Source organism: Mustelus asterias, chromosome 1 (genome assembly GCF_964213995.1).
Source record: "Mustelus asterias chromosome 1, sMusAst1.hap1.1, whole genome shotgun sequence".
Taxonomy (NCBI): Eukaryota; Metazoa; Chordata; class Chondrichthyes; order Carcharhiniformes; family Triakidae; genus Mustelus; species Mustelus asterias.
The window spans coordinates 132,624,787-132,650,166 of NC_135801.1; the positions used below are offsets into that span (position 1 = coordinate 132,624,787).

General features: G+C 44.1%; 1 protein-coding gene across 1 annotated transcript in view; it reads left to right on the forward strand.

The window, feature by feature from the left end:
• Positions 1–216: 216 nt before the first annotated feature.
• Positions 217–25,380, forward strand: part of LOC144510639 (cell division cycle protein 20 homolog) — a 46,700-nt gene continuing 21,536 nt past the window's right edge. Inside the window, 7 exon segments of the mRNA XM_078240324.1 lie at positions 217–367; positions 4,486–4,673; positions 6,426–6,520; positions 9,577–9,643; positions 9,645–9,806; positions 15,382–15,606; positions 21,489–21,606. Coding sequence (XP_078096450.1) covers positions 217–367; positions 4,486–4,673; positions 6,426–6,520; positions 9,577–9,643; positions 9,645–9,806; positions 15,382–15,606; positions 21,489–21,606 — 1,006 coding nt within the window.

The following is a 25,380-nucleotide window of genomic DNA, read 5'->3' on the forward strand; positions in this document are numbered from 1 at the left end:
CATCCATTAAAGTTGGTATCAATTGCCTTTAGCTACTTAACTGGTCATTCTTCAGGCCAGTGTCTGGACAGTAAGGTGATATGCACACACGTAATTCCAGCAAGGTGAAATATTGCCAATGAATTTTACTGTGACTCATCCATTTACTGATTATTGGTCAGTATTTATGATTAGATTGAGGCACTGATAAGAAAGGAATTAAAGGTCCTCGCAATCATGTTGAAATTGCTGTTCTTTATCTCAGCAGACAAGAACAACCTTGGTGATGCTTTTCTTCCTGGTGAATGTGATGGTACAAAAAGCAAACGGTGTATATCCCTCACCCCTATGAAAGTCTTAGATGCTCCAGGTCTGAAGGATGATTACTGTAAGTATTCTTGCAGATTTCTGGGCTTTACAAACATTTTTACTTCCTTAGGAATCATATATTTTTGAGATTGGCTTCTGTATATCCCAAGCCTCATTCACACCGGTTTTAGAACTAAATTGAAAGTAGAAAATGAGCAGATTATTCTCTCTGGGGTTTGTTGAATTGCAATATTAACCTGAATTAATATTGCCGGGGAAAATGAATGTGAATGTAATAATGATATTATTGAGGAACTTGATATTGGTATCAGCATTTTCACAAATTAACAACTGACTATTGTGCTGTATCAAGACTACAACAAATGGGTAATTATCTGAACAGAATGGTTCTGATATCATCAAGGAAGGAAGCAGTTGATATTAGATTTGATCCAAAATATGTGTTTAAAGAGAAGCATTGCACTATTTGGTTATTTCAATTTTGTTGAAGTTTATTGAGCATAATATTGTAAAATAACTTTGTGAAGCAAAACCTTTTTCTTAACGGATGTTAGTTCAAAATGTTTTGATTCTACCAAATAGATAATTCCATTGAGTGGAATGAACACTATTCGAAAAATAACATTCAAAATAAACTCTATTACCTGGAACCAAATGTAAGTCTAAAGACTTGAAGAATATTGGTATTTCTCTCTCTCTATGTAATAGAACATAGAACAGTACAGCACAGAACAGGCCCTTCGGCCCACAATGTTGTGCCGAGCTTTATCTGATGTCCTCATAGACTAAGGATTGCCTTTCATGGTTCATTGTCACAAACCACACTGATGTTACCTGCGACTCGAAACACCGGTTCATGGGAGTGTGTAGTTTTTTTGGAATAATGTGAGGAGTCACATTCAACCTCAGTGAGAAGTCAGTTCAGTCATTGTGTAAACAATTATTAAAGAATATTTATTAACTTAACAAAACAGAAAATTATACAATGAAAAGGACTACAATACTCTAAGATACTTACGTTTATGAATGGCTAAATACACACACAGTTTATGTAGAAATTATCCCCTTGTTCCAAAATATATCTGGAATGTCAGAGCTCCCAAAGACTTCCCTTTCCAAACAACATCCAAATTTATAAATCTATAAGTCAAATCCAGCTTATAGTTACCAAACATCACAGGGCTGATGATCAAGTCTGGGAAATGTCTTTTCCTGGTGCAGCAAAGATATTAAAAGTTTCTTGCAATGCCTTAGCTCTAAGACTTAGATGCAACACTACAGCATCTCTGAGAATTAAAAGATGTTGCAGGACCCCTTGGCTGTGAAATGGATCTCAGCCTCCTGGCTGTGAGTTGGCTGGAATGTGGAGGAGAATGACACCACCAGCATGAGTTCAATCCCCATACTACATCTGCCTTGTAACAACTGTAAAAAGAATTTTAAAAGGCCTGAAATGTCGAACTGACTTCTGGCTGCGAGGTGTGGACTGTCGGCTGCTACCAAAGAGGAGTAACAGTTATACTGTTTGTCCTTTTGTTATTTCAAACTCGAGTCAGCTGTCTACATATCTTGAATTCTTTCCTTTTCTGGAGCTTAGCATTTCTACAGCCCTGAATCACCCAGTCATTTAGATAAACTGTTTCTGTTTGTGGAGCTTAACATTTCTATAGCAGTCATCTAAGTAACCTGTTTCTACCACTAAAGCGATTCACACCTGATCATCTTTAGATGCTCTCATATTGTTGAAATGCCCTGATCACTTTTAGAGGTATTGCCTGTCCCTGAAAATGCTGCTGTTACTGTTGTTAGGCAGATTTTTACCTTTCAGGCCTTTTTACATTCTTGTTACTGTTGCTGCTAAGGAAATCCTTGAAATTTATGTCATATTATTATTATGGGGCAAGGCGAGGAGACAGGCCCCAAAAACTACTTCAACCGGTATGGGGATTAAATCCATGTTTTTGGTGTCATTCTCCTCCACACTCTAGCTAACTGAGCACTCTGGCCCCTATATCTAGTACTAGCGGTTATAAACACATTTAAATAACAACGAATAAATAACAATAACCTTTATTAGAACCCCAAATAGTTCAGTGGGAAGGACAGAGATTGAATACCTAGCCTGTGTTTAGTTAATTGATCTTCACACCAGTAGCAGTAGAGATCAGTCAAGGTCTGATTTTAATTCAATCACCATTGCAGAGAAATACGTGTGTGTGTGTGTGTGAACATTATGTGAGAATGGTACCAAGTTGACCTGTGCTGTCCTGTCTATCAAATCCTCTTGCAATAGTCAACTTCAAGGCTGTTAGATGATGTATGGAGACGCAACTAATGATCATGGAACTGTGCATCAATAAACAATTTTTACATCTACCGTTCTATATTTTATTGGAGTTGTCCTGGCATGTTTGCTGGAGCTTGGGTAATAGATCTGGGATCTTTTTCCTGCTCAAAAATTCCAGTCGGATTGATTACTGGTCCTCAGTGTATGTAAATAACATGATAACAAGGGCAAAAAGCTGCTAACTCATTGATTCAGTCATTTACACCAGAATTGCACCCAACTTAACTCAAGCTTCCAGAAATTAAGACGGTTAGGTTACTTGCATGTCTTGTCAAACCAGGAAGTGGTTGAATTCACAAGCTTTGATGAACGAATTTTGTCTGAAATATCAGCTTTGACTACAGAGGTTAGCAAAATATTTTTTCGGCTGTGTATACAAGAAAGGATTCTGCAAACTGACCCTCAGTCATTCCAGACAGGTAAATCCCTGTTGCCCACCTTGCCATGGAAGCCTTACCACGGGTTCATTACGTGCATTCTGTATCTGTTGATTTTTTTTCTGTAAGCTGCAGACCTGGAAGTGACAAGTCTTGTGGCTAATTGTGTTCCTTGTGTGAGATAGTAATTGGAGGCAGGGAGATACCACAGGCTTTTGAGGCCTAGTTTTTGCTCATAAAAGTGGTTTATCTTTAGTAGTATTTGTCACCTTTTTAGAGAAATTGAAGCAAGAATCTATTGTGTGTTCACAAAATTCTTTGCTTAGTCTCCTTAATGGGATAAACATTCTGTCATTATACTGTGATATGGCTGCCAAGAACCACAAAATAGTAACTACCCTTGATGTCCCAGAGCATTTTCCAATCTATTCTGTGAGGCATAATAGGCTGCTGTGCATTCTAAGGCAGTAAGACATTTTAGTTTACAGTGTCCTCTCAACCTGTCAAACTGCAGGCTATGTTTGTGTTTATATCTTGATTAACAAGTTGACTGGCCGGGTAACTGTCATATTAGAGGGTCTGGTTGCTGAACAGAAGACAAGTTGAATCCCATTTTCAACTGGCCGTCATATTTTGGGTTTCCATCATAGGTTGTTTCACCCAGTTTACCTGGGCAAGAAGGGAAAATGGGACTTGGAAGGAGCCGCTGGAAAATTTTGAAAGGAAGTCTAATTAGCCAAAGAAACCAATTGCCCTGGCTGATGGCTGTCCCTCCATTCAAAGATAACATGTATCATAGAATCATAGAATCCTACAGTGCAGAAGGAGGCCATTTGGCCCATCGAGTCTGCACCAACCACAATACTACCCAGGCCCTATCCCCATAACCCCATGCATTTACCCTGGCTAGTCCGCCTGACACTAAGGGGCAATTTAGCATGGCCAATTCACCTAAGCCACGCATTTTTGGACTGTGGGAGAAAACCGGAGCACCCGGAGGAAACCCATGCAGACATGGGGAGAATATGCAAACTCCACACAGACAGTGACCCAAGCTGGAAATCGAGCCCGGGTCCCTGGCGCTGTGAGGCAGCAGTGCTAACCACTGTGCCACCGTGACACTCAAATGTACTCGAGGTTTTATTTTTCTGCCACGGGTCTTCATGTGGCTGAACAGGCCGATTCTCCCACAAATCTTTGGGCACATGGGGCAGGAGGTCCCGAAAGGTTGTGGCATCCGGAGTGCAGGATTTGCTTCCTTTTCTTTCCGTCTCTGCTATTGCTCTGCCTCATCATTAAGACATTATCACTCAAAGCATGGTACAGCTTGATGGACAGGTTGTCACCATTTTGAACGAGTGTTGCAAGCTCCTCCAAGTCATTTCATGCTAAAGGCACGATATGAAGTATAGTTTTTTGCTGTTAGACCCAATTCTGTATTAATTTTTTTAGATCTTAACTTGGTTGACTGGAACATTACAAATCTGGTAGCCATTGCACTTTCCAATGCAGTGTACCTCTGGCACCCGGAGAAGGGAGTGCAGCAAACCATAAATTTGGAATCAGGGTTCATCTCATCAGTCGCCTGGATTAAGGATAGAAACAACCTTGCAATTGGAACCAGTGCTGCAGATGTGCAGGTGAGAGGATATTAATGATCATCTTTTCAGCTTGATTTGAGTAACCAAATAGATTATAGAAATTATTGTTTGTTTAAATCAAATTTTTTACACTTTAATGTCGCATGCAATAAATTCTGGCATTCTTCATTTGGCGTTAAGAAGCGTTGCCATTATAAAAGTGATAACAGAAATACATCTGCAATAAAGATTGTATAATCAGGAGAGGTGGACCCTGCGTTTTTCATCCTGGTGTGAAGGTCGCTCGAAGGGCGCCATCTTACCGCCCATTCACAACACACGGCCACTGCAGTGAAGGTAGAGAATTTGGCAGCAAGCCAAATCTCCATACGCTGTGGCGGGATGGGAAAATCCTGCTGGTGTGAACGATCAGAAAATTCTGGCCAGTGTTTCAAAGGCCAGGGCTGAAGAAATTCCTGGAGGGAGAATTCTCTCCACTTGACTCCGGTCACCTGGCACCGGGGGCCATTTTTGGGATGGATAAAAGCAGCCCCAAACCAGGGCCTTTGCAGATTTTCAATGGATCCTGAGTGGAGACCAGTCATCTCTGGGCTGCAGTGGACATTCCACCCTAAGCAGGCCTCGTCCCCTCAGTCTGCATCACAGGACTGCAGCTGGCAGCTCGGAATGTAATGGGGCTATCAGAAGCAGGTTGGATGATTTAATCAGGTGGGGGCCAAAATCTTGCCAATGCCAGGTTGAGTTGAAGGAATTAAGTTGGCAGTGTTACAGTGGTGTGTCTGGCCAGAATCTCTTTTCCATATATTTGTATGCCATATCTCCTTGATAAATTACAACTATGTGTGGGTTAGGTGGATTGGCCATGCTAAATTGCCCCTTAGTGTCAGGGGGTCTAGCTAGGGTAAATGCATGGGATTATGGGGTTAAGGCCTGGGTGGGATTGTGGTTGGTGCAGACTCGATGGGCCAAATGGCCTCCTTCTGCACTGTAGGATTCTATGATTCTATATTCCAAATTAAATTACACTTTCAGGGTTAAACCAGCGACAAATGTGCCATCTGATTTACAACTGGTTAAAGGTGGCATGCACCAGATGAAGTGGTTCATTCAGATCAGAGGTGAGCAGTTGTCTTTGTTGAACACTGAGGAAAAGGGGATGGGGAATAGGAGCAGGGAAAGTTCATGGATCTGGACTGTCATTAGCAGGTAGGGTGAAGCAGGGGTGGGTTCTTGCATGTTGGGGTCAAGAGCAGGGCTTACATATGGTGGAGCCAAAGTAACAGTGGGAGCAATAATGGGGCATCGACCGGTTGAATGATCCGTGTGGAGGGATGGAGTGTGGCAGGGGAGAAAGTAGTTTAAATAGAGCAGTTGTCTGGCCTACAGGCTGGCATCCAATGCTCCCAGGGAGTTCCAATGTCCAATGTTGAGCCCTGGGTATTTAATTGAGGCAGCTGTATCACTGATAGAGGAGTTGAAGCATAATGGAGGGAAAGCCCACCTTGAGAGAGGGCAGGTCAATGGTGTCTGAGGGCGAATTGAGGACCTCAGAAGACAGATTAAGAATGATGGAGGGACGCTTATAGAAGGCAGGTCGAGGGTGAGAGATGAAAGGTCAAGGGTCACTATCACTGGATCAAACATGATGGTGGGAGATTCGAGGGTGATTGAGAGAAGGTGTAGTAGGATGACATTTGGAGATTAATAATTGTCATTGAATATGTTGCACGCAAAATTCAGATCGTGGTAGATTGGATACATTTTGTTCACAATCTTTCCTTTAAATTCAAGTTATGGGATGTTGAGACTACGAAGAAATTACAAAATATGCACAGCCATAACTCGATGGTTGGTGCTCTGAGCTGGAATGATTACATTCTTAGCAGGTATGTCTTTAGTAATCTGGTTGCACAACCACCGTCTAAACTTATATGAACTCACACGTTTCACACATTTTAGCTCAATTTTACAAAGCACTTACGTGTTCCTGAAACAGGCATAAATTGACTTAGCATTTTCTGGGTTTTTACTGTATGTATTGGATTTCTATGTATTTCTATGGATCAGGGGATATGGGCAGAAGGCAGAATCAGGGTAGTTTCTCATTTCGAGACACAGTTTTGTTCAGATTGAAATAGTTACTGAGAGAACCTCATATTTAACCACTCCAGTGGGAAAAAGCAGAAACTGGAACTAAAATTTAAAATAAAATAATAAAAATTTATTTTGTGTTTGATGTTTTCTCCATTTTGCAAAACATAGCTTTATGCTTTGCATGTTAAACATTGCATTGTTTAGAACCAATGTGAAAAGAGTAAGTAAAATTCCCCAGTTCTTCTGCGCACATCTTGTTTGTGTAGATTTTATTGATTTGAGTTATCATTTTCACATAAATGGAAAGATTATTTTGATTTTCAAGCCCAGGATGCTTTGTGTACTCGAACACCATCAGTCATAGTGGGCAGGCAAGTGCTTAAAATGCACCAAGCTACTTACTGTCCTGTTGAATTCATAGAGGTCCCAATATTAATGCTGGTGTTGTGAAACACAGTAAGAAGTCTCACAACACCAGGTTAAAGTTCAACAGGTTTATTTGGTAGCACAAGCCACAAGCTTTTGGAGCGCTGCCCCTCTATCAAGCAGCAGGAAGGCAGTGGGTTCTTGCTTTAAATATGCAGGTCAGGTTCTGATGATGCCATTGGGACCTGACTGCAGTATTAACCCTAGGCTTGCATGGTGAGGTCCTCTGGGCTCACTAACAAAACCTCCACCAACCTCAGGCATGTCCCTACCTCTGATCATCCTCAAACCCTCTCCCAAACACTTACCTTAGCATCGATGGTCGCTTTATTGGGCCATGTGTCAGACCCAAAGCTGCTCCCGCAATGTTTAACTGAGAGATTCAGGGAGTTTGACCCAGGCCTGTGAAAGACTGTATGGCTTCCTGCCCAGTTGGGCCTGGGGCTGTGGAGATTATGTTAAACCACCCATGGTTTATATTCAAGGACACAGTTTCTCATCATACCTGGTGAATACTAACGTCTAACCAAAATGAGATAACAAATTGTCTGTGTCAGATCATTATGGATAATGGTTTCAGGTACTAGCTCATTAGGTCAGGGCTCGTTAGCATCCTGATCCCCTCCTTGTCTCTGTGGCATCAGACTGCCTTCTTCTGTTGAATTGAGCATTAGGATATTGTATTTTTTTCCTAATTAACCCGAAAACATTTAAATCTTCCTTTTTCGATACAGTTCTGAAAATCTCTGCGAGGTCAGATAGCCAATAATTCTAATAAATATGAGCAAAATACTGCAGATGCTGGAAATCTGAAATAAAAACAGAAAATGCTGGACAAACTCAACAGGTCTGGCAGCATCTGTGGAATGAGGAACAGAGTTAACATTTCAGATCTAAATGACCCTTCTACAGAACATAATTCCTAGTCTTCCATGAGTATCTCAGCCCAGAACAGGTGAATGAGTCTCTAGCTCTGCTGAAGCCACAGGGGGCAGTACCATTTGGAATTAATAGGGAAAAAAAAGAAACAATTTGCAGTTTGCAAAGGAGAATCACTTGGGTGTTTGCAAGTTGCCTCTGTATCAATCTTATTGTCACTGTTAATGGACCATGAAGGTTAGTTCAAGTCTCCAATGTCCTGACATCTCCATTTTTTCCTTTCACCTGCCAAGTGGCCATCAGCCTTGAGGAAGATAGTACGACAAGAGTGGAAGATATCAGGAAGATGCAAAGGTTCTTGATTTTGAGTGGCATGGTGACACAGTGGTTAGCACTGCTGCCTCACAGCGCCAGAGACCTGGGTTCGAATTTAGCTTGGGCCACTGTGTGGAGTTTGCATGTTCTCCTTTGTGGGTTCCCTCTGGGTGCTCTGGTTCCTCTCTCAGTCCAAAGATGGGCACAGTAAGAACACCCCAGTCCAATGCCGGCATCTCCACATTGTTGTGGGAAATTTACCACCGGAGTCAGGCTGGAGGTTCAATAACACAGTTTTATTTCGGATACGAAGCTTCGGGGAGAAAGCGCTGGTACTCCGCAGTACTTGGCAGCTACCTTCTCAATCATACAATGGCAGTTGATCATTTTTCTAACTTTTAGACAATAGGTAGTCCGGACATTAGCCATTTAACACACCGTTATAAGTTGAGTAGACAGATCACGGTGATCGATAGTTAACACATCGTTACAATCAGACAGGTACATGAGCAGGTACATCAGACATGAGCAGTTCACGTAGCATTGTTCATAGAATGGATACATTTCCTCTATCAATGACTGGTTTCGATCTACACATTCAGTGATTGGTTTTGTTGCATTTATGTATTTATGTTCCCATCTGTGACTAATCTTATCATCAGACCTTATTGTTCTGGGTCTGCCCTTATCTTAAAGTGCCTCAAGCTCTGACTAGCTTCCTGCAGCATTTCGGTTCCTGCATGCTTTAACTCTAAGTAACTTGTCTGTACTAAAAGCCAGTGCCAGTGCCAGTCCCTTCCCAGGTAACCATTTTGTGTGCCAGGCAACCATTTTGTGTGTCAGGTAACCATTTATTTAATTTCCCCACGACAACATCATAGTCCAATGATGTGTAGGTTTGGTGGATTGACCACGGTAAATGTGCGAATTATGTAGAAGGGTGAGGGGTGGGCTTGGGTAAAATGCTCTTTCGGAGAGTCGTTGCAGGCTTGATGGGCTGAATGGCATCTTTATGCACTGTTGGGTTCCTATAGTTCCATGGAATGCATTGTATTCTGGGATGGGGCATCCAATGAGTTCTCCCCATCAAGTTGCGCTGTACTCGTATGTCGGACTGATTTGAGGTATGTTGGAAATGGAATTTCACATTTTGTAAATAACTGCCGAAGTTTGTTGAAATAGGAATAAAAATGTGTCATATATATTTCCATCTGTTTGCTTTCTGCAGTGGCTCCCGATTTGGCACAATTCGCCATCATGATGTAAGAATTGCACGGCACCATGTTGGAACACTCTGTTCACAACTCCCAAGTATGCAGCCTCAAATGGTCACCAGATGGTGGGCTCCTTGCTAGTGGTGGCAATGATGGTCGACTGAATATCTGGCTCAATGATCCAGGAGCCAACATTAACAGCAAAGCAGACGTAACCATTGATAATCAACAGTCAGCTGTAAAGGTGAGTATTGCTTAACTGTGAACAATGTTGCAATGCATGTTTTCTGTCTTACGCTACCAATCAGTTTAAAACCTTAATTCATATCAAATTTTCTCAAGTGGTTGGGTGGTATCGTAGTTTAACTGAACAGCTTTTTTAGCTCTGGGACTTGGAATTAAATCTACCCAAGCTGATAGGATGAGCATATTATCTGTTGGTTCTATGTAAGTGTTCCATGTTCCCCGTGCGGATGATCCTCCGGGGCTACACTGATCATGTAAATGAGAGGTGATCTTATAAGATCCTGAGAAGACTTGGCAGGGTGGATCCTGAAAGGATGTTTCCCCACGTGGGAGAGACTAGAACGAGGTACACTTTTAAAAATAAGGGGTATCTATTTAACATGGGGTGAGGTGAAATTTTTACTGTCAGAGGGTTGTGGATCTCTCCTCCTCAGAGAGCAGTGGAGGCAGGGGCATTGAATATTTCTAAGGCTTAGTTATATAGATTCTTGAGCAACAAGGGTGTCAAAGGGTAAATAGGGGAAGAAAGGAAAGTGTAAGTGCTCCCACAGTGAAACCAGCCATGATCTTATTGAATTGCCAAGCAGGTTCGAGGGGCCAATTAGTCTACTCCTGCTCCTATTCATATCTTTGTATGTTTAGTTGTATGTTTATGTTAAGTATGAATTTGAACTGAGCGGTAAATCTCAGCCGCCAATGCTATGCAAACGAACCAGAATGTGAAGTTTAGACTGAATTCAATTTCAGGTGGAGTTTAGCCTTCAATGGAGTTACTTTACTTTGTTTTATTTATTAGTCCCACAAGTAGGCTTACATTAACACTGCAATGAAGTTGGTGTGAAAATGCCCTAGCCGCCACACACTGGCACCTGTTCGGGTACACTGAGGGAGGATTCAGCAAGAAAACGAAAATGAGAAAAGAGGAGGCAGATTCAGCCAAGGATCATTTATTTTAGCAGCCAGCTCCAACACTAACTGGTATCTTCCCCAAGGAATCGCAAACCATGAGGATTATGCAAAGGAAAAGGACTTTGTCTTGACTGCAGAAACGTAACATGATACACGACCAGAATTCAGAGGTCTGAGTCTTGCTGGCTGAACCAATCCCAGTCCATCCACCAAGAGGAGTAGATTCAAAGCTCCAATAAACCCGAGCTCCCACTGGAGCCTCCTCAGAGAAACTTCATCTCCACTCTCCACTGTCAGCCCCTGTTCCACACCCCCCTCCAGTTCCCAATAGCTTCTATTCACAGAAGTTCTTCTTGTCCCCTCCATCAATGGGTTTGCAAGTCAGCAAATGCTGATCTTTAGTCCATCTCCATCAGGTTTCTGTGATTCCCGGGAAACCATGAGACGCATCAATTGGTTCTGGAATTTCTCAAACTTCTTGACATTCTGAGCTTGGTCTGTCTTGTACTGCAGGCACACAACATCAACATTCTCACACAACACACAACATTCTCTCTTCCACCTTCTTCTGTTGGGAAAAAGATACAAAAGTCTGAGGTCATGTCCCAACCGACTCAAGAACAGCTTCTTCCCTGCTGCTATCAGACGTTTGAATGGACGTACCTTCCATTAACTTGATCTTTCTCTCCATCCTAGCTATGACTACATTCTTCTCTCTCTCGTTTCCTTCTCTATGAGTGGTATGCCTTGTCTGCATGCAAGAAACAATACTTTTCACTGTATGTTAATGCATGTGACAATAATAAATCAAATCAAAACATCATCAGTCACTTTCATGGAGAGAAGCCCAGCACAGTGCCGATACTTAATGACCACATGAACCTTCATGGTTTCGGTCAGGCAGAGTTTCTCTGCCGCTTTGACGAATTCCTCCCAGTTCTGGATGTAAGTCATTGAATAGCGGAACCACATTAGCTGTTTTCCAGTCGTCTGGCATCTCCCCTGTGGCCGGAGAGGATGTCAAGATTTCGGTCAGAGCCCTGCAATATCCTTCCTGGCCTCCCAAAGCAGCCCAGGGCACAATTCATCTGGACCTGGAGATTTATCCACTTTCAGGGTTGCCAATACCTCCAATACTTATCGTTCCCGATGTCAATTTGCTCAAGAACCTCACTATCTTGCTCCCTGCATTCCATACCATCATCCTTATTCTCTTGGGTGAAGACGAATGTGAAGTATTCATTCAACACTCTACCAATGTCCTCTGGCTCCACCCACTGATTGCCCCCTTGGTCCTCTTCCCATTGATACACTTATAGAATATCTTGGGATTTTCCCTACTTTTATCTGCCAGAGCTTTTTCATAACCCCCCTTTGCTTTCCTAATTGCTTTCTTAAGCTCCACCTTGCACTTTCTGTACGTCACTAATGCCTCCACTGATTTGCTCCCCTTGTACTTTTTAAAAGACTTTCTTTTCCTTCTCATTGTATCCTGAATATCTCTGGTCATCCATGGTTCGCTGGGCTCCTCAATATCCCTCTGACTATCTGGGTGTCTATAATAAGCACTCAACAATGTGGCTGCCCCTTTATATTCCTAAGCTCTACCCACAAAGCTTCATTTGATGCCCCCTCCAAGCTATCATCTATCTTTACTGCAGTAACTGACTCCTTAACTAATAATGCAATGCCTCCTCCTCTTTTACCTCCTCCCCTGTCTCACCTGAAAATTCTCTGACATTTTTGTGCATTAACATCTCATTTCTTCTCTGGTAAAACATCTCTTTTAGCTGTTTCAGGGATGATATTAAGATGCTTCTTATGTTCACTTAGAAGTACTCCTGCTTGGTTTGTTCTTTGAACCTTTTATGATCTTGTTTTTTCTCCCAAACCCCATTTTGAACAGCTCCGTTCCACTACTCTTTGAGCATCATCAATTACTTTCTCTGAAGGATCACAGTTTGTTCTAACCCTTCAATGTTTTGCATAATTTTTGAACTATCTCTGCCCAGTTCTCAACAGGTTTTGATGGTCATTTGCGAACTGTCCACTTGCCTGTCTTCCAACTGATACATTTTGTGTTTGATCATTGGGATAGCACCTGTAAATGAGTGTCTCTGGTCATTTACTTGGAGAAATAATTTTGTAATTAAATTTTTTGTTGACTCTTCACGATTTCCAAATTTTTGGGCACTTCAGTTGTTTCCCATTGTCCATTACTGGGATATGAACCTCAGTAAGGTTACTTGGATCAGATTTTTGCTCAACTGCATTAGAATTGGACATTGAGTTTTGCTACACAGGCGCAACTTTGGAACACTCTATACCACCCTTATTCTCTTTCATTTACTCCAGTTTTCTTCCAAGTTCTCGAACCTCATTGCTCTTTTCGTGACAAAGTTTTAACAGTCCTTTAGTTTGGTTTTTAATTCTGCATTCGACTAATTATTCTGATTTACCAGCAATTCCTTTCCTATTCAAGACATTTTCCATGAATCTTCATAGAGAAATCGGATGTCTGAAGTTCATCAGATTTTAACCAAAGATTGCGCTTTGTTAAGTTTTCTTTTATAAGTTTATCATTTAAGTTCATGTACTCAGTCAAGTGTTCGACATTCTGTGATTGATTCTGTTGTTCTTGCCAATTCTCTTTTTTCATTATCAAACTCATCTTTTGTACATGAAAGTTGGTTTTTCACAGTGATCAGGTTTGGTAAGTACTCCCGTTTTTTGGGCGTACTTAGCAGAGCGAATCTCCGACACTCTGTGTATCGCTGAGCGCCTCAGCGTGATCCACTCTGGTAAGCAATAGGCAGGGCCTATTCCCATCTGAGATCGGCAGCATAGTGCTGAGTGGGCCACTGCTCATGCGCCGATCTGTCCGTGCAGAGATCAACGCATGCACATTGGCCCAGCCTCCCATCACCGGCCACGCTGGTCTCCGATCACTGGCCTGTCTCACAGACCCCCTGATCGCTGGCCTTCCTGACACCCCCGCCACCGGTCGATGGCCTACCGGACCTCCCGGGTCAGCCCCAATCGCCTCCTTCCTCCCTCCCTCACCGATCCCAGTGGCAGCGAGGCCTCCCACCCCACTGATTGCGCCCCCATTATGCCCCACCCACTTGGCACTGCCCAGTGGGTAGTGCCAAGGTGCCCAGCAGGCAGTGCCACTGCTCCCCTTGGGCAGTGCCAGGGTGCCACGCTGGCATTGCCAGGATGGCACTGACCAAGATGCATCTTCCCCCTTGCTACCCACCTTCTGGGAGGGGGCCTCAATAGCCTCTGCCCGCACCAGTGGGGTGAGGATGCCTGTTCCCCATTTGTGGGGAGCAGTCATAAACCCCGTTGGAGGGAACCGCTCCCAGCGGGGGTGGGGGGCGAATCTAGTGGACCCAGAGACTACCGTCCCAGGCCCGCTAATCATATGGAAATTGTTATTTCCATATGATAATGAGCTCCGCGCCGATTTCTGGCACGGAGCTGATTGCGCTAAAAAAAAAGTGTTTGTGAGACTCATGACCGGTGTTCAGCGAGCCTCGCTAAAGGCCCGCCACTGGTGTCTCACACCCCATTGTGCTGCTCAAGCTCATTTTTGTCTATAGTAGCTTTCAAGAGTTTGTAAGATCAACATGATCAATTGTCTGCTGTGATACAGTGTCACCGTATTACTGTCTTCACTGGCCAAATGATTACCCAGAATAAATACAACTCCTTCAATAGGTGATTTATGGATAATTCCACTATAACAATTCAACTTACAAAGTCAATTCTTAATTTAACTTTACATAAAGAAACATTTTAATAAATTCCATCGAGATCCCTGATTAATGCTTTTTCCTTCATGAAACTATCTGGAACACACATCATATCATCAGCCACCATCTATGGTTGATCTGTCCCTGTTCCTTTCAAAAGTTTAATTTGTTTACTTATTATGTTGGAGGAGTAAGGGGACACTTTTCCCTTTGAAATAAAGCATCCAAAACCTTAACTAGCTTGACTTCCTTCAAAGGTACTTAAAGAAGAATTCTCTGAACTATCTTGAACCATATTCTCCTTTCTCGTAGATTCTAAGGGAACAGATTTAACCTGTACCAATGCTACAGTTTCAAAATGACTTCCTTTTCTGGTGTTACCTTTCCTCTGACTGCACGTGGTCTCCAATTTAGTTTCCAGCAATCTGCCTGAATGTGCCCCACCTCAGGCCTTTGAATCTCGCTTTCACCCTCAGCACTTTCCTTTCTGATCTGAGGTGAAATTTCTTCACCATTCCCAACTGTCTCTTTGCTTCCTTGGCTACTTGTTTTCCTTTCACTTGCCCATTTTCTATCCTTCTTAGATTTATGGTGTTGTCTGGAAATTCGACACTTTGACCAGTGTATTATCACTCTTTTATCAAGATGCACTTCCTTGTGTAATGAACAGAAGACAGAGAGTTGACTCCCGATTATACTTTAAGAAACTTTTGTCTTTATTACAATACTTTTGGTACCAAACTTTGACAAAACACCTTTGTTAAATGAAACTCCTTTTACTTAAACTAAACACTACTCTAGCACATTTATCCGAGGCCTGAATACTACCTGTGAGATTGAACTGGCCGGGCTCGCTCCACCGGGCATGATTCCTTGTCTTGGGTCTTTGCTGAGTTCCAAATTCAGGATCTTCCACGTTACGAAAATAGTCTTGGTTCTTCGCTGATTCTTCACTGGATCCTTGTTGCACCTCTGCTGCTGACACCGAGTCTTCGCTGGTGGGGTTTCTCGGATTCCCCTGTTATCCTCCTTTTGGCACCTTTCCAGAAGTTTCCCTGGCAGCCAGCCAATGGGATTACGGAGTCCAAATATGGAAGGCGCCAGGAGTACCTGTGGATGCACGGAGCACATGTAGCCCCACCATATATGGAAATGCGGCACTGGTGTGTCTGGTAAAGCATCCATAACATTGTCCTTATTTGGTTGGGGAGGGAGCCTCAGGCCAAAGTACACAGGACATGTCAGGACTTGCCCAGCTTGCCTTGACCTGTGCCGGTTCAATTTGGCTTGTCCTAATTCCCATCAGGCCTGGCTGCTCTGGCTGTTGGCCTCCTGGCCACAATGGGGGTGATGAAAAAAGTTTGGATCGAAAGATCAGTTCATAATCAATACCATCTCTGTTGCCTGTCTAGCCATTTTAACCCTCTGTCCCGCAACATGGCTCCTAACTACCGAAGGAAGTGAATCTTTAAATTCCTCCAAGGGTACTACTTCCCAAAAAGCTCTGCATGTTGTCTCTACTTTTACTGCCCATATTCAATGGTCAAAATTATTTTGATTTACCCTCTTGAATTCAGTCCAGGCTGTTTCCTTGCATTCCCTTTCTTAGCGTACAAACACAGAAAGACAAATTAAACTTACTTAAATTTATGCCTTACTTCTAATTGACACAACACAAATATAAATTACTTAAACTACCTCCATTTCCTAATGGCATTGGACTGGAGTGGGGACAGCAAGAAGTCTCACAACACCAGATTAAAGTCCAACAGGTCTAATTGGAATCATGAGCTTTCGGAGCGCTGCCCCTTCATCAGGTGAGTGCTCTGAAAACTCGTAATTCCAAATAAACCTGTTGGACTTTAACCTGGTGTTGTGAAACTTCTTACTGTTCTATTACCTAACATTAATGGATACCTATAATATTTTCTATCAAGCTGTGGCATCACATAATATTCCAACATAAGTTCCATGATGTGGAACTTAAAATGATCCCCTGCCAACAACACAGACCCTGCGGACCTCCCAATTACATAGGACAATTTTTTAAAGCTCTTGAGGCAGTGCTATGTAGCACCTTCCCGTTAACCCCGAGAGAATGATGTAAACTGCTGAAAAACATCCAATGTCACAATTTCTTCCTTGATTGGCAGCGCTGCTCCTGATTTTCTCAATCAAATTGTTGTTTGTTAAAAAACTCTTTTAAATGTTGTTAAGGATGTGGGCAACATTGGCAAAGCCACAGTTAATACTGCACCCGAGTTGACCTGTGGTCCTGTGGGCCTTCCCCTGAGCAGCGTGTCTTCATGGTACATCGCCCTCGGAGGTTGGGTTGTTACATTTGTGAGACCTTTATACATTTTGAAGTTTTTGACAGCAGGACAAGTACACTGGAGCGAATTGATGTTTTCACTGTGGCTTGGTAGCTTTTGATTCAGTGCCCTTTTGGTGCACACCTCCCACAACAGCATTCCTGTTATCACCAGTTGTTTCCAGCAGCTGTACACAGTGCTAAATGTGACCTGCCAATAGAATAAAGAACAAAGAACAATACAGCACAGGAACAGGCCCTTCGGCCCTCCAAGCCCGCGCCGCTCCCTGGTCCAAACTAGACCATTCTTTTGTATCCCTCCATTCCCACTCCGTTCATGTGGCTATCTAGATAAGTCTTAAACGTTCCCAGTGTGTCCGCCTCCACCACCTTGCCCGGCAGCGCATTCCAGGCCCCCACCACCCTCTTTGTAAAATACGTCCTTCTGATATCCGTGTTAAACCTCCCCTCCCTCACTTTGAACCTATGACCCCTCGTGAACGTCACCACCGATCTGGGAAAAAGCTTCCCACCTTGCACCCTATCTATGCCTTACATAATTTTATACACCTCTATTAGGTCACCCCTCATCCTCTGTCTTTCCAGTGAGAACAACCCCAGTTTCCCCAATCTCTCCTCATAACTAAGCCCTTCCATACCAGGCAACATCCTGGTAAACCTCCTCTGCACTCTCTCTAAAGCCTCCACGTCCTTCCGGTAATGTGGCGACCAGAACTGGACGCAGTATTCCAAATGCGGCCGAACCAACGTTCCATACAACTGCAACATCAGACCCCAACTTTTATACTCTATGCCCCGTCCTATAAAGGCAAGCATGCCATATGCCTTATTCACTACCTTCTCCACCTGTGACGTCACCTTCAAGGATCTGTGGACTTGCACACCCAGGTCCCTCTGCAAATCTACACCCTTTATGGTTCTGCCATTTATCGTATAGCTCCCCCCTACGTTAGTTCTACCAAAATGCATCACTTCGCATTCATCTGGATTGAACTCCATCTGCCATTTCTTTGCCCAAATTTCTAGCCTATCTATATCCTTCTGTAGCCTCTGACAATGTTCCTCACTATCTGCAAGTCCAGCCATTTTCGTGTCGTCCGCAAACTTACTGATCACCCCAGTTACACCTTCTTCCAGATTGTTTATATAAATCACAAACAGCAGAGGTCCCAATACAGAGCCCTGCAGAACACCACTAGTCACAGGCATCCATCCGGAAAAACACCCTTCCATTACCACCCTCTGTCTTCTGTGACCAAGCCAGTTCTCCACCCATCTAGCCACCTCCCCCTTTATCCCATGAGATCCAACCTTTTGCACCAACCTACCATGAGGGACTTTGTCAAACGCTTTACTAAAGTCCATATAGACGACATCCATGGCCCTTCCCTCGTCAACCATTCTAGTCACTTCTTCAAAAAACGCCACCAGGTTAGTGAGGCATGACCTCCCTCTCACAAAACCATGCTGACTATCGTTAATGAGTTTATTCCTTTCCAAATGCGCATGCATCCTATCTCTAAGAATCCTCTCCAACAACTTCCTGACCACGGACATCAAGCTCACCGACCTATAATTTCCCGGGTTATCCTTCCTACCCTTCTTAAATAACGGGACCACATTAGCTGTCCTCCAGTCCTCTGGGACCTCACCTGTGTCCAGTGATGAGACAAAGATTTGCGTCAGAGGCCCAGCGATTTCATCTCTCGTCTCCCTGAGCAGCCTGGGATAGATTCCATCAGGCCCTGGCGATTTGTCAGTCTTTATATTCCCTAAAAAACCTAACACCTCCTCCCTTGTAATGGAGATTTTCTCTAACAGGTCAACACTCCCCTCCGAGACACTCCCAGTCAACACATCCCTCTCCTTTGTGAATACCGACGCAAAGTATTCATTTAGGATCTCCCCTACTTCTTTGGGCTCTAAGCATAATTCCCCACTTTTGTCCTTGAGAGGTCCGATTTTTTCCCTGACAACCCTTTTGTTCCTAACGTATGAATAAAATGCCTTGGGATTCTCTTTAATCCTGTCTGCCAAAGACATTTCGTGACCCCTTTTTGCCCTTCTAATTCCTCGTTTGAGTTCTTTCCTACTTTCTTTGTATTCCTCCAGAGCTCCCTCCGTTTTTAGCTGCCTGGACCTAATGTACGCCACTCTTTTCTTTTTGACCAATCCCTCAATTTCCCTGGTTATCCGCGGTTCTCGAATCCTACCCTTCCTATCCTTCTTTTTTACAGGCACATGCCTATCCTGAAGCCCTAACAACTGTTTCTTAAAAGACTCTCACATGCCAGATGTGGATTTACCCTCAAACAGCCTCTCCCAATCAAGAGCTGCCAATTTCTGCATAATCCCATTAAAGTTAGCCTTCCCCCAATCCAACACCTTACCCTTGGGACACCACTCATCCTTTTTCATCACTATCCTAAAGCTAACAGAATTGTGGTCACTATTTGCCACATGTTCCCCGACCAAAACTTTGAAGACCTGACCGGGCTCATTCCCCAGTACTAAGTCCAGTATAGCCCCCTCTCTAGTCGGGCTATCTACATATTGTTCCAAAGAACCTTCCTGTACGCATTTTACAAATTCCTCCCCATTCGGACTCCCAGCCCTACGCGATTTCCAGTCTATACCAGGGAAATTGAAGTCTCCCACTACAACAACCCTATTTTTCCTGCACCTATCCAGTATCTCCTGACATATCCATTCTTCCACTTCCCTTGGGCTGTTGGGGGGCCTGTAGTATACTCCCAACATAGTGACTGCGCCCTTCCTGTTTCTGAGCTCCACCCACAATGACTCGTTACACGACCCCTCTGAATTGTCCTCCCTCTGCACCGCTGTAATATGCTCTCTAACTAATACTGCTACTCCCCCACCTCTTTTGGCCCCTCCAAAATACAATGGCTGCATTGTATTTGGAAAAGCAAAAGGAATTCCTTTTGCTTTTCAGGGACATAATCATGGCAGACACATGAAATCAAAGAATAATATTATGTGATCACATCATATGACACAGGCCCAACAGCTTGGGCCTATTGGATGAGATCCGACTTCACTGTCTATGTTTCAGCAAGTGGCAGTTTTGCTATTTCTGGGGGTGTCACCTGAAACAGTATCCATTACAGGGGGAGTCTGACGTTTTGGGAGGAATTCTCTCATGCCCCTGTTGGCATGTTCAGTGGCACATTTGGGAGGTGGCGGGGGGAGAGGGAGTGTGCAGGGGGAACGAATTCGGCAGGAGGCCCAAATATTGGAACCTTTTGCTGGCAGAAGATCGGGAAACCCACTGGAGGCCGGCGTGAAACTGATTTGCACCCCACTAATAGGATGCAAATGAAGGCCCGACCAGAATCTTCCCCAGATGCGAGATTCTCTGTGATGCTGGCAAGAAAGAACACATCTGGAACAGCGTGGCATGCAGAGGTCAGGACTTATCCAAAGAAAGCCTGGAGCTGCCTCCATAGTTCAACATGAAGGCTGCCAGTGACTCTGGACCATGGAACTTTGGAAGACCACAGCAGTGGGTGTGGGGGGCGGGGCGGGGGGGGGGGGGGGGGGGGGGGAGGGGCGGGGCGGGGAGGGATGGTGTTGGTGGAGAGTGGGTGGAGGAGGGGGAGCATCTACCAGGTGGATGCTCCAGTCTCAATGTCATTGAAGAGGTCCATCTTCTTTCTTCAACGGTGAGTCAGGGATGTTTGGCATCTTTTCAATATGGCACCCAGCTATGATGGCAGGATGAGTTCAGTCAAACTTGCTCCACAATGGAATCATTGCTCCCGGCTGCATAATTGATGAGGTCAGGGAAGATATGACATGATTTCCCACCTGCCTCCACAGCAGGAAGCTCTCCACATCCCTGCCCCCACCACAGTACTTAGCTCTAGGTCAGAGAATTCCACCCACTGTGATAAAAGTCATCACCACATTGAAGTTTTATGCTGAAGGTTGATTTCAAGCCATTTCTGCTGCCCTTGGTCAGATGTGTGAGTTGAGCAAACACGGATGTATCAATCACTTCAGCCCTTTGTTGGGGCAACAAATTTGTCACTTTTTCAAATGAAGGCAAGGTAAAGGCTCAGCACATCAGTGAAAGGATTGGATTACTGTACCAGAAATACAAAGCGTGGAGAAAGACCAAGGCCGGAACTTTCTGGCCATTCATGCCAGCAGGATCTTCTGGTCCTGCCAAGGGTGCGCCCCCGCCACGGGTTTCACAGTGGCGAGGGGTGCATTAAATGGGAAACCCCATTGACAATGGTGGAACCAGGAGATCCCACCCTCAGTTAATGTTGGGTGGCCTCCCACCGCCATGTAACACGTGGCGGATTGCATGATAAACCCTGCCCTGAGTATTTTCCCTGCAGTTTCTGTGCGACTGTTGTCCAAGTAATGGATTGTTTTGAGGTTGATGCAAAATGTTTTGAAAAGTTTTACAGGCAGTGTGAAGACTCCAGTGTTTAACCCAACAATTTTCACTGCCATTTCAATCAGACTCTCCAGCAGAAACTGCTTGCAATTTTCAAATGACCCCTTGGCCTGAAAATTGGCCAAAGTCAGCGACACATCTCTGACTGCTGAAAGTTCCCTCATGACAGAGAGGTGAAACTTCCTGGGTGCCATATATTAAAAGAAACACCCAATGCTGATACCAATTGATATATTATTGTCGTTTCAGATTTGTTCGTTGCTCTGGTTATCACAATACAAGGAGTTAGCAACTGGCCATGGCTTCCCCAAGTACCAGGTTTCTGTCTGGAATTACCCATCTCTTATGAAGTCAGCTGACCTGAAAGGTACGACTTGACCATCTTGCAGATTGCATAAAAAGATAAATATGTCAAGAATCTCATTGACAGATTGTTTTATGTTGAGTGGTTAAGCTCAATTATCCAAATTCTCACTCATGGCAAAGTATCTTACTACCAAAGTATCTTACTACCAAAAGAACATATCTGGGAAAATTATAAACAATTGTCCATCAATTCAAATTGATTCAAGGAAAGAAAATGCAAGATGGGTGGCACAGTGATTAACACTGCCGCCTTACAGCGCCAGGGACCGGGTTCGACTCCCAGCACAGGTCACTGACTGTGTGGAGTTTGCACATTTTCCCCGTGTCTGCGTGGGTTTCCTCCAGGTGCTCCGGTTTCCTCCCACAGTCCAAGGGATGTGTGGGTTGGGTTGATTGGCCATGTTAAAATTGCCCTTAGTGTCCTGAGATGTGTAGGTTAGAGGGATTAGTGGGTAAAATATGTAGGGATATGGGGGTAGGGCCTGGGTGGGATTGTGGTCAATGCAGACTCGATGGGCCGAATGGCCTCTTTCTGTGCTGTAGGGTTTCTATGATTTCTATGATTTCTATGAGGACGAGCTGGGGTAAATGCATGGGGATGTGGGGATAGGGGCAGGATGGGATTTTGTCGGTGCAGACTCGATGGGCCGAATAGCCTCCTTCTGCACTGTAGGATTCTATGATTAGAAGCAGTTCAGAGAAGATTTACTCGAATAATACCTGGAATGGATACTGATAAGAACTAGAAATAACACCCTTTATATTTGTTCAGATAACAGTCTTTTTAAAATTCATTTACAGGGGGATGTGGGTGTCACTGGCTGGCCAGCATTTATTGCCCATCCCTAGTTGCCTTTGAGAAAGTGGTGGCGAGCTGCCTTCTTGAACCGCTGCAGTCCCTGTGGCGTAGGCACACCCAAAACGCTCTATCCCTCTCACCACATTGTATTTCAGAACTTTTACCACAGTACTGACAATATTCACTTGAGTCTGCAGTCACTTTGGGTGCTCAATATCACTATCTATTATACAGATTTGATGAAAGTTAGTTATGACAGGACATGTGACAATGCTACATAATTATTAAAATATGATATGTTGGCCTTCATAGCGAGCGGTTTCGAGTACAGGAGCAGGGATATGTTGTTGCAATTGTACAGGGCCTTGGTGAGGCCACACCTACAATATTGTGTGCAGTTTTGGTCTCATTTTCTGAGGAAGGATGTTCTTGCTTTCAAGGGAGTGTAGTGAAGGTTTACCAAGCTGATTCTGGGGATGGCGGGACTGATGTATGAGGAGAGGTTGACTAGGTTAGGGTTGTTTTCGCTGGAGTTCATACGAATGAGGGGGGATCTCATAGAGATTTATAAAATTCTAACAGGACGAGACAGGTTAAATGCAGGGAGGATGTTCCTGATGGTGGGGGAGTCCAGAACCAGGGTTCATAGTCTGAGCATTTGGGGTAGACCATTTAGGATGGAGATGAGGAGACATTTCTTCACCCAACGAGTGGTGAGCCCGTGGAATTCATTATCACAGGAAGTAGTAGATGCCAAAATATTGAATGTATTCAAGAGGCGGCTAGATATAGCACTTGGGGCGAATGGGATCAAAGGTTATGGGGAGAAAGCAGAATTAGGCTATTGAGTTGGATGATCAGCCATGATCGTAATGAATGGTGGAGCAGGCTCGAAGGGACAAATGGCCTCCTCCTGCTCCTATCTTCTACGTTTCTATGTTTTAATCACCTGGATTTTTGCTCCTGAGGTGAGTGCGGCGAGTCAGGAAATTTTTGTTGTGAGCTGGAGTCAGGACTGCCACCTCCAGAAACAATTTGGATGCAGCTACAGGGTCAGCTGAGTGCTCCGGCAGGATGATTAAAAGGACCGCCTTGGTGCTCTGGGACTTCTTCCAAGTTGTGTGGATGAATATTAAGCCAACTAGCCTTGCTGCCTCACACCTCATTACCCATGCATCATTCCCATCCACGCCAACTAATGCCAACCCATCCCACACTTACCCCCAATGACCCCTCATACCCTCCACACAATCACAGACCCCAATAGCCCCTCATACCCCCCATGTCAACCTACACCCCCTACTCACTTTCAAAGGTCCCTTATATCCTCCATGACCCCCACTCACTCCCATGGTCCCTTATAGCCCCTATGCCAACTTAGTTCCAACTCATGCCAACCCATTCCACCCACCCACCCACCCACCACCATTTGCTCTTACACCCTCCATGATACCTCACCCAGCCTCCACCATGGCAGACCTCAGGAGCCATACAGTGATAAAATAAAATTTTAAGTATTTATTGCAGACTTCGTGATATAAAGATGCACTCTGATGAGAAAGGGCCATTTAATACATTTAACTCCTCCTAAGTACTTAATACCTTATGAAGATAGATACTTGTATTCATAACATCACATTAAACATAGCTAATCCTTTAATAAGCTCTTGAATCTGTCAATTCAAATGAAATTACAGCCTTCCCCTCCCCCACTTTGATAATTACAGGTTGTGGAAACAGTCAAGCAATAACCATACTACAATGGCAACACTTTGGGTCATATCAACAAACAGTTTTTGAGATTGGAAACACTGATTTGTTTTAACTCAGAGACACAGGCCGACTTCTTATGAAAATTTAAAGGCAGGCATTGAAATAATTACACAGCTTGATAGTTACAGGTACCCTATTCACCTTTTCCGCACATCTTCGGTAAAACAAAATCTTCAGTCATACAATGTGGTTTAAGGCCTTTGCTCCGGTGAAAATGGGGTTTGTTTGAATACAATCAGGCAGGTCTTGGCAAGGGGGAGGGACTTTATTGTGAGAGTAAGGGATTCTTCCAGCAAGAACACATCTTGACTCTGGGGAGGACATCTATGGGAGCCCTTGGGGAGGCTGCCAGGTTTTAATGGGCAGCCTCCTCAGGTGGCAAAATGCCCATCTTCCACAGCCCATTAAAACTCCAGTGGCATCAGGAAGGGACCTTGAAGAGACCATTGATATGTCATCCCTGAAGTTATTTTCTATCATGCTGGAGGCATACAGGCAGGTCTGATGATCAGTGTGGTTGGGACATTCTGCTGTGATAGCCTAGCCACAGGAGCAGCTATTGTCACCGATGGGCCTCTTTATGAAACCCCCTAGTAGGTCATCAGGATTTACATGATGGTCTCCCCATGGAGGGGGTTGGCCCTCCCAACATGAGTGAAATGCTGGAGGGGTGGGAAATGGCCCTCAATTGGCAATTAATGGCCTTCATTTGGCACACAGTCCCCAACAGCATTGCAGATTTAAAAAAATGTTTAAACTATGGGGCATCTTCAAAGTTCACTTGAAAAATACACCAATCATGCAACATCATTTGTCGAGGGCATATTGAAATAGAAGCCTTTATTTAAAAAAACATTGGATGTTTATTCTTACGACTGGGTCTTGATGATAGATCCAAAATCTGGGGCGACAATTTGCAGGACTCACTGCTGCATTTTATGGGCGTCATACAACTAAATGGTTGCTATCAGGGCTACTGTCCCTTTAAAGATTCCCATCTCCCCATGCCACCTAACCCCCTTCCCAAACACAGCGAGAAATTAGCCCAGTAGTCTCAGTGCTATCCCGAAGAGTGGCCAGGACATAATGGAACAATGCCTACCCCCCCAGCTGGGGGGTTAGGTGTCGAGGGAGGCATGAAGCCTAAGCAGCTGGATCTCCCTCGGAGATAAGGGGAGGAAATGGATGGTTGATAAAGGTAGG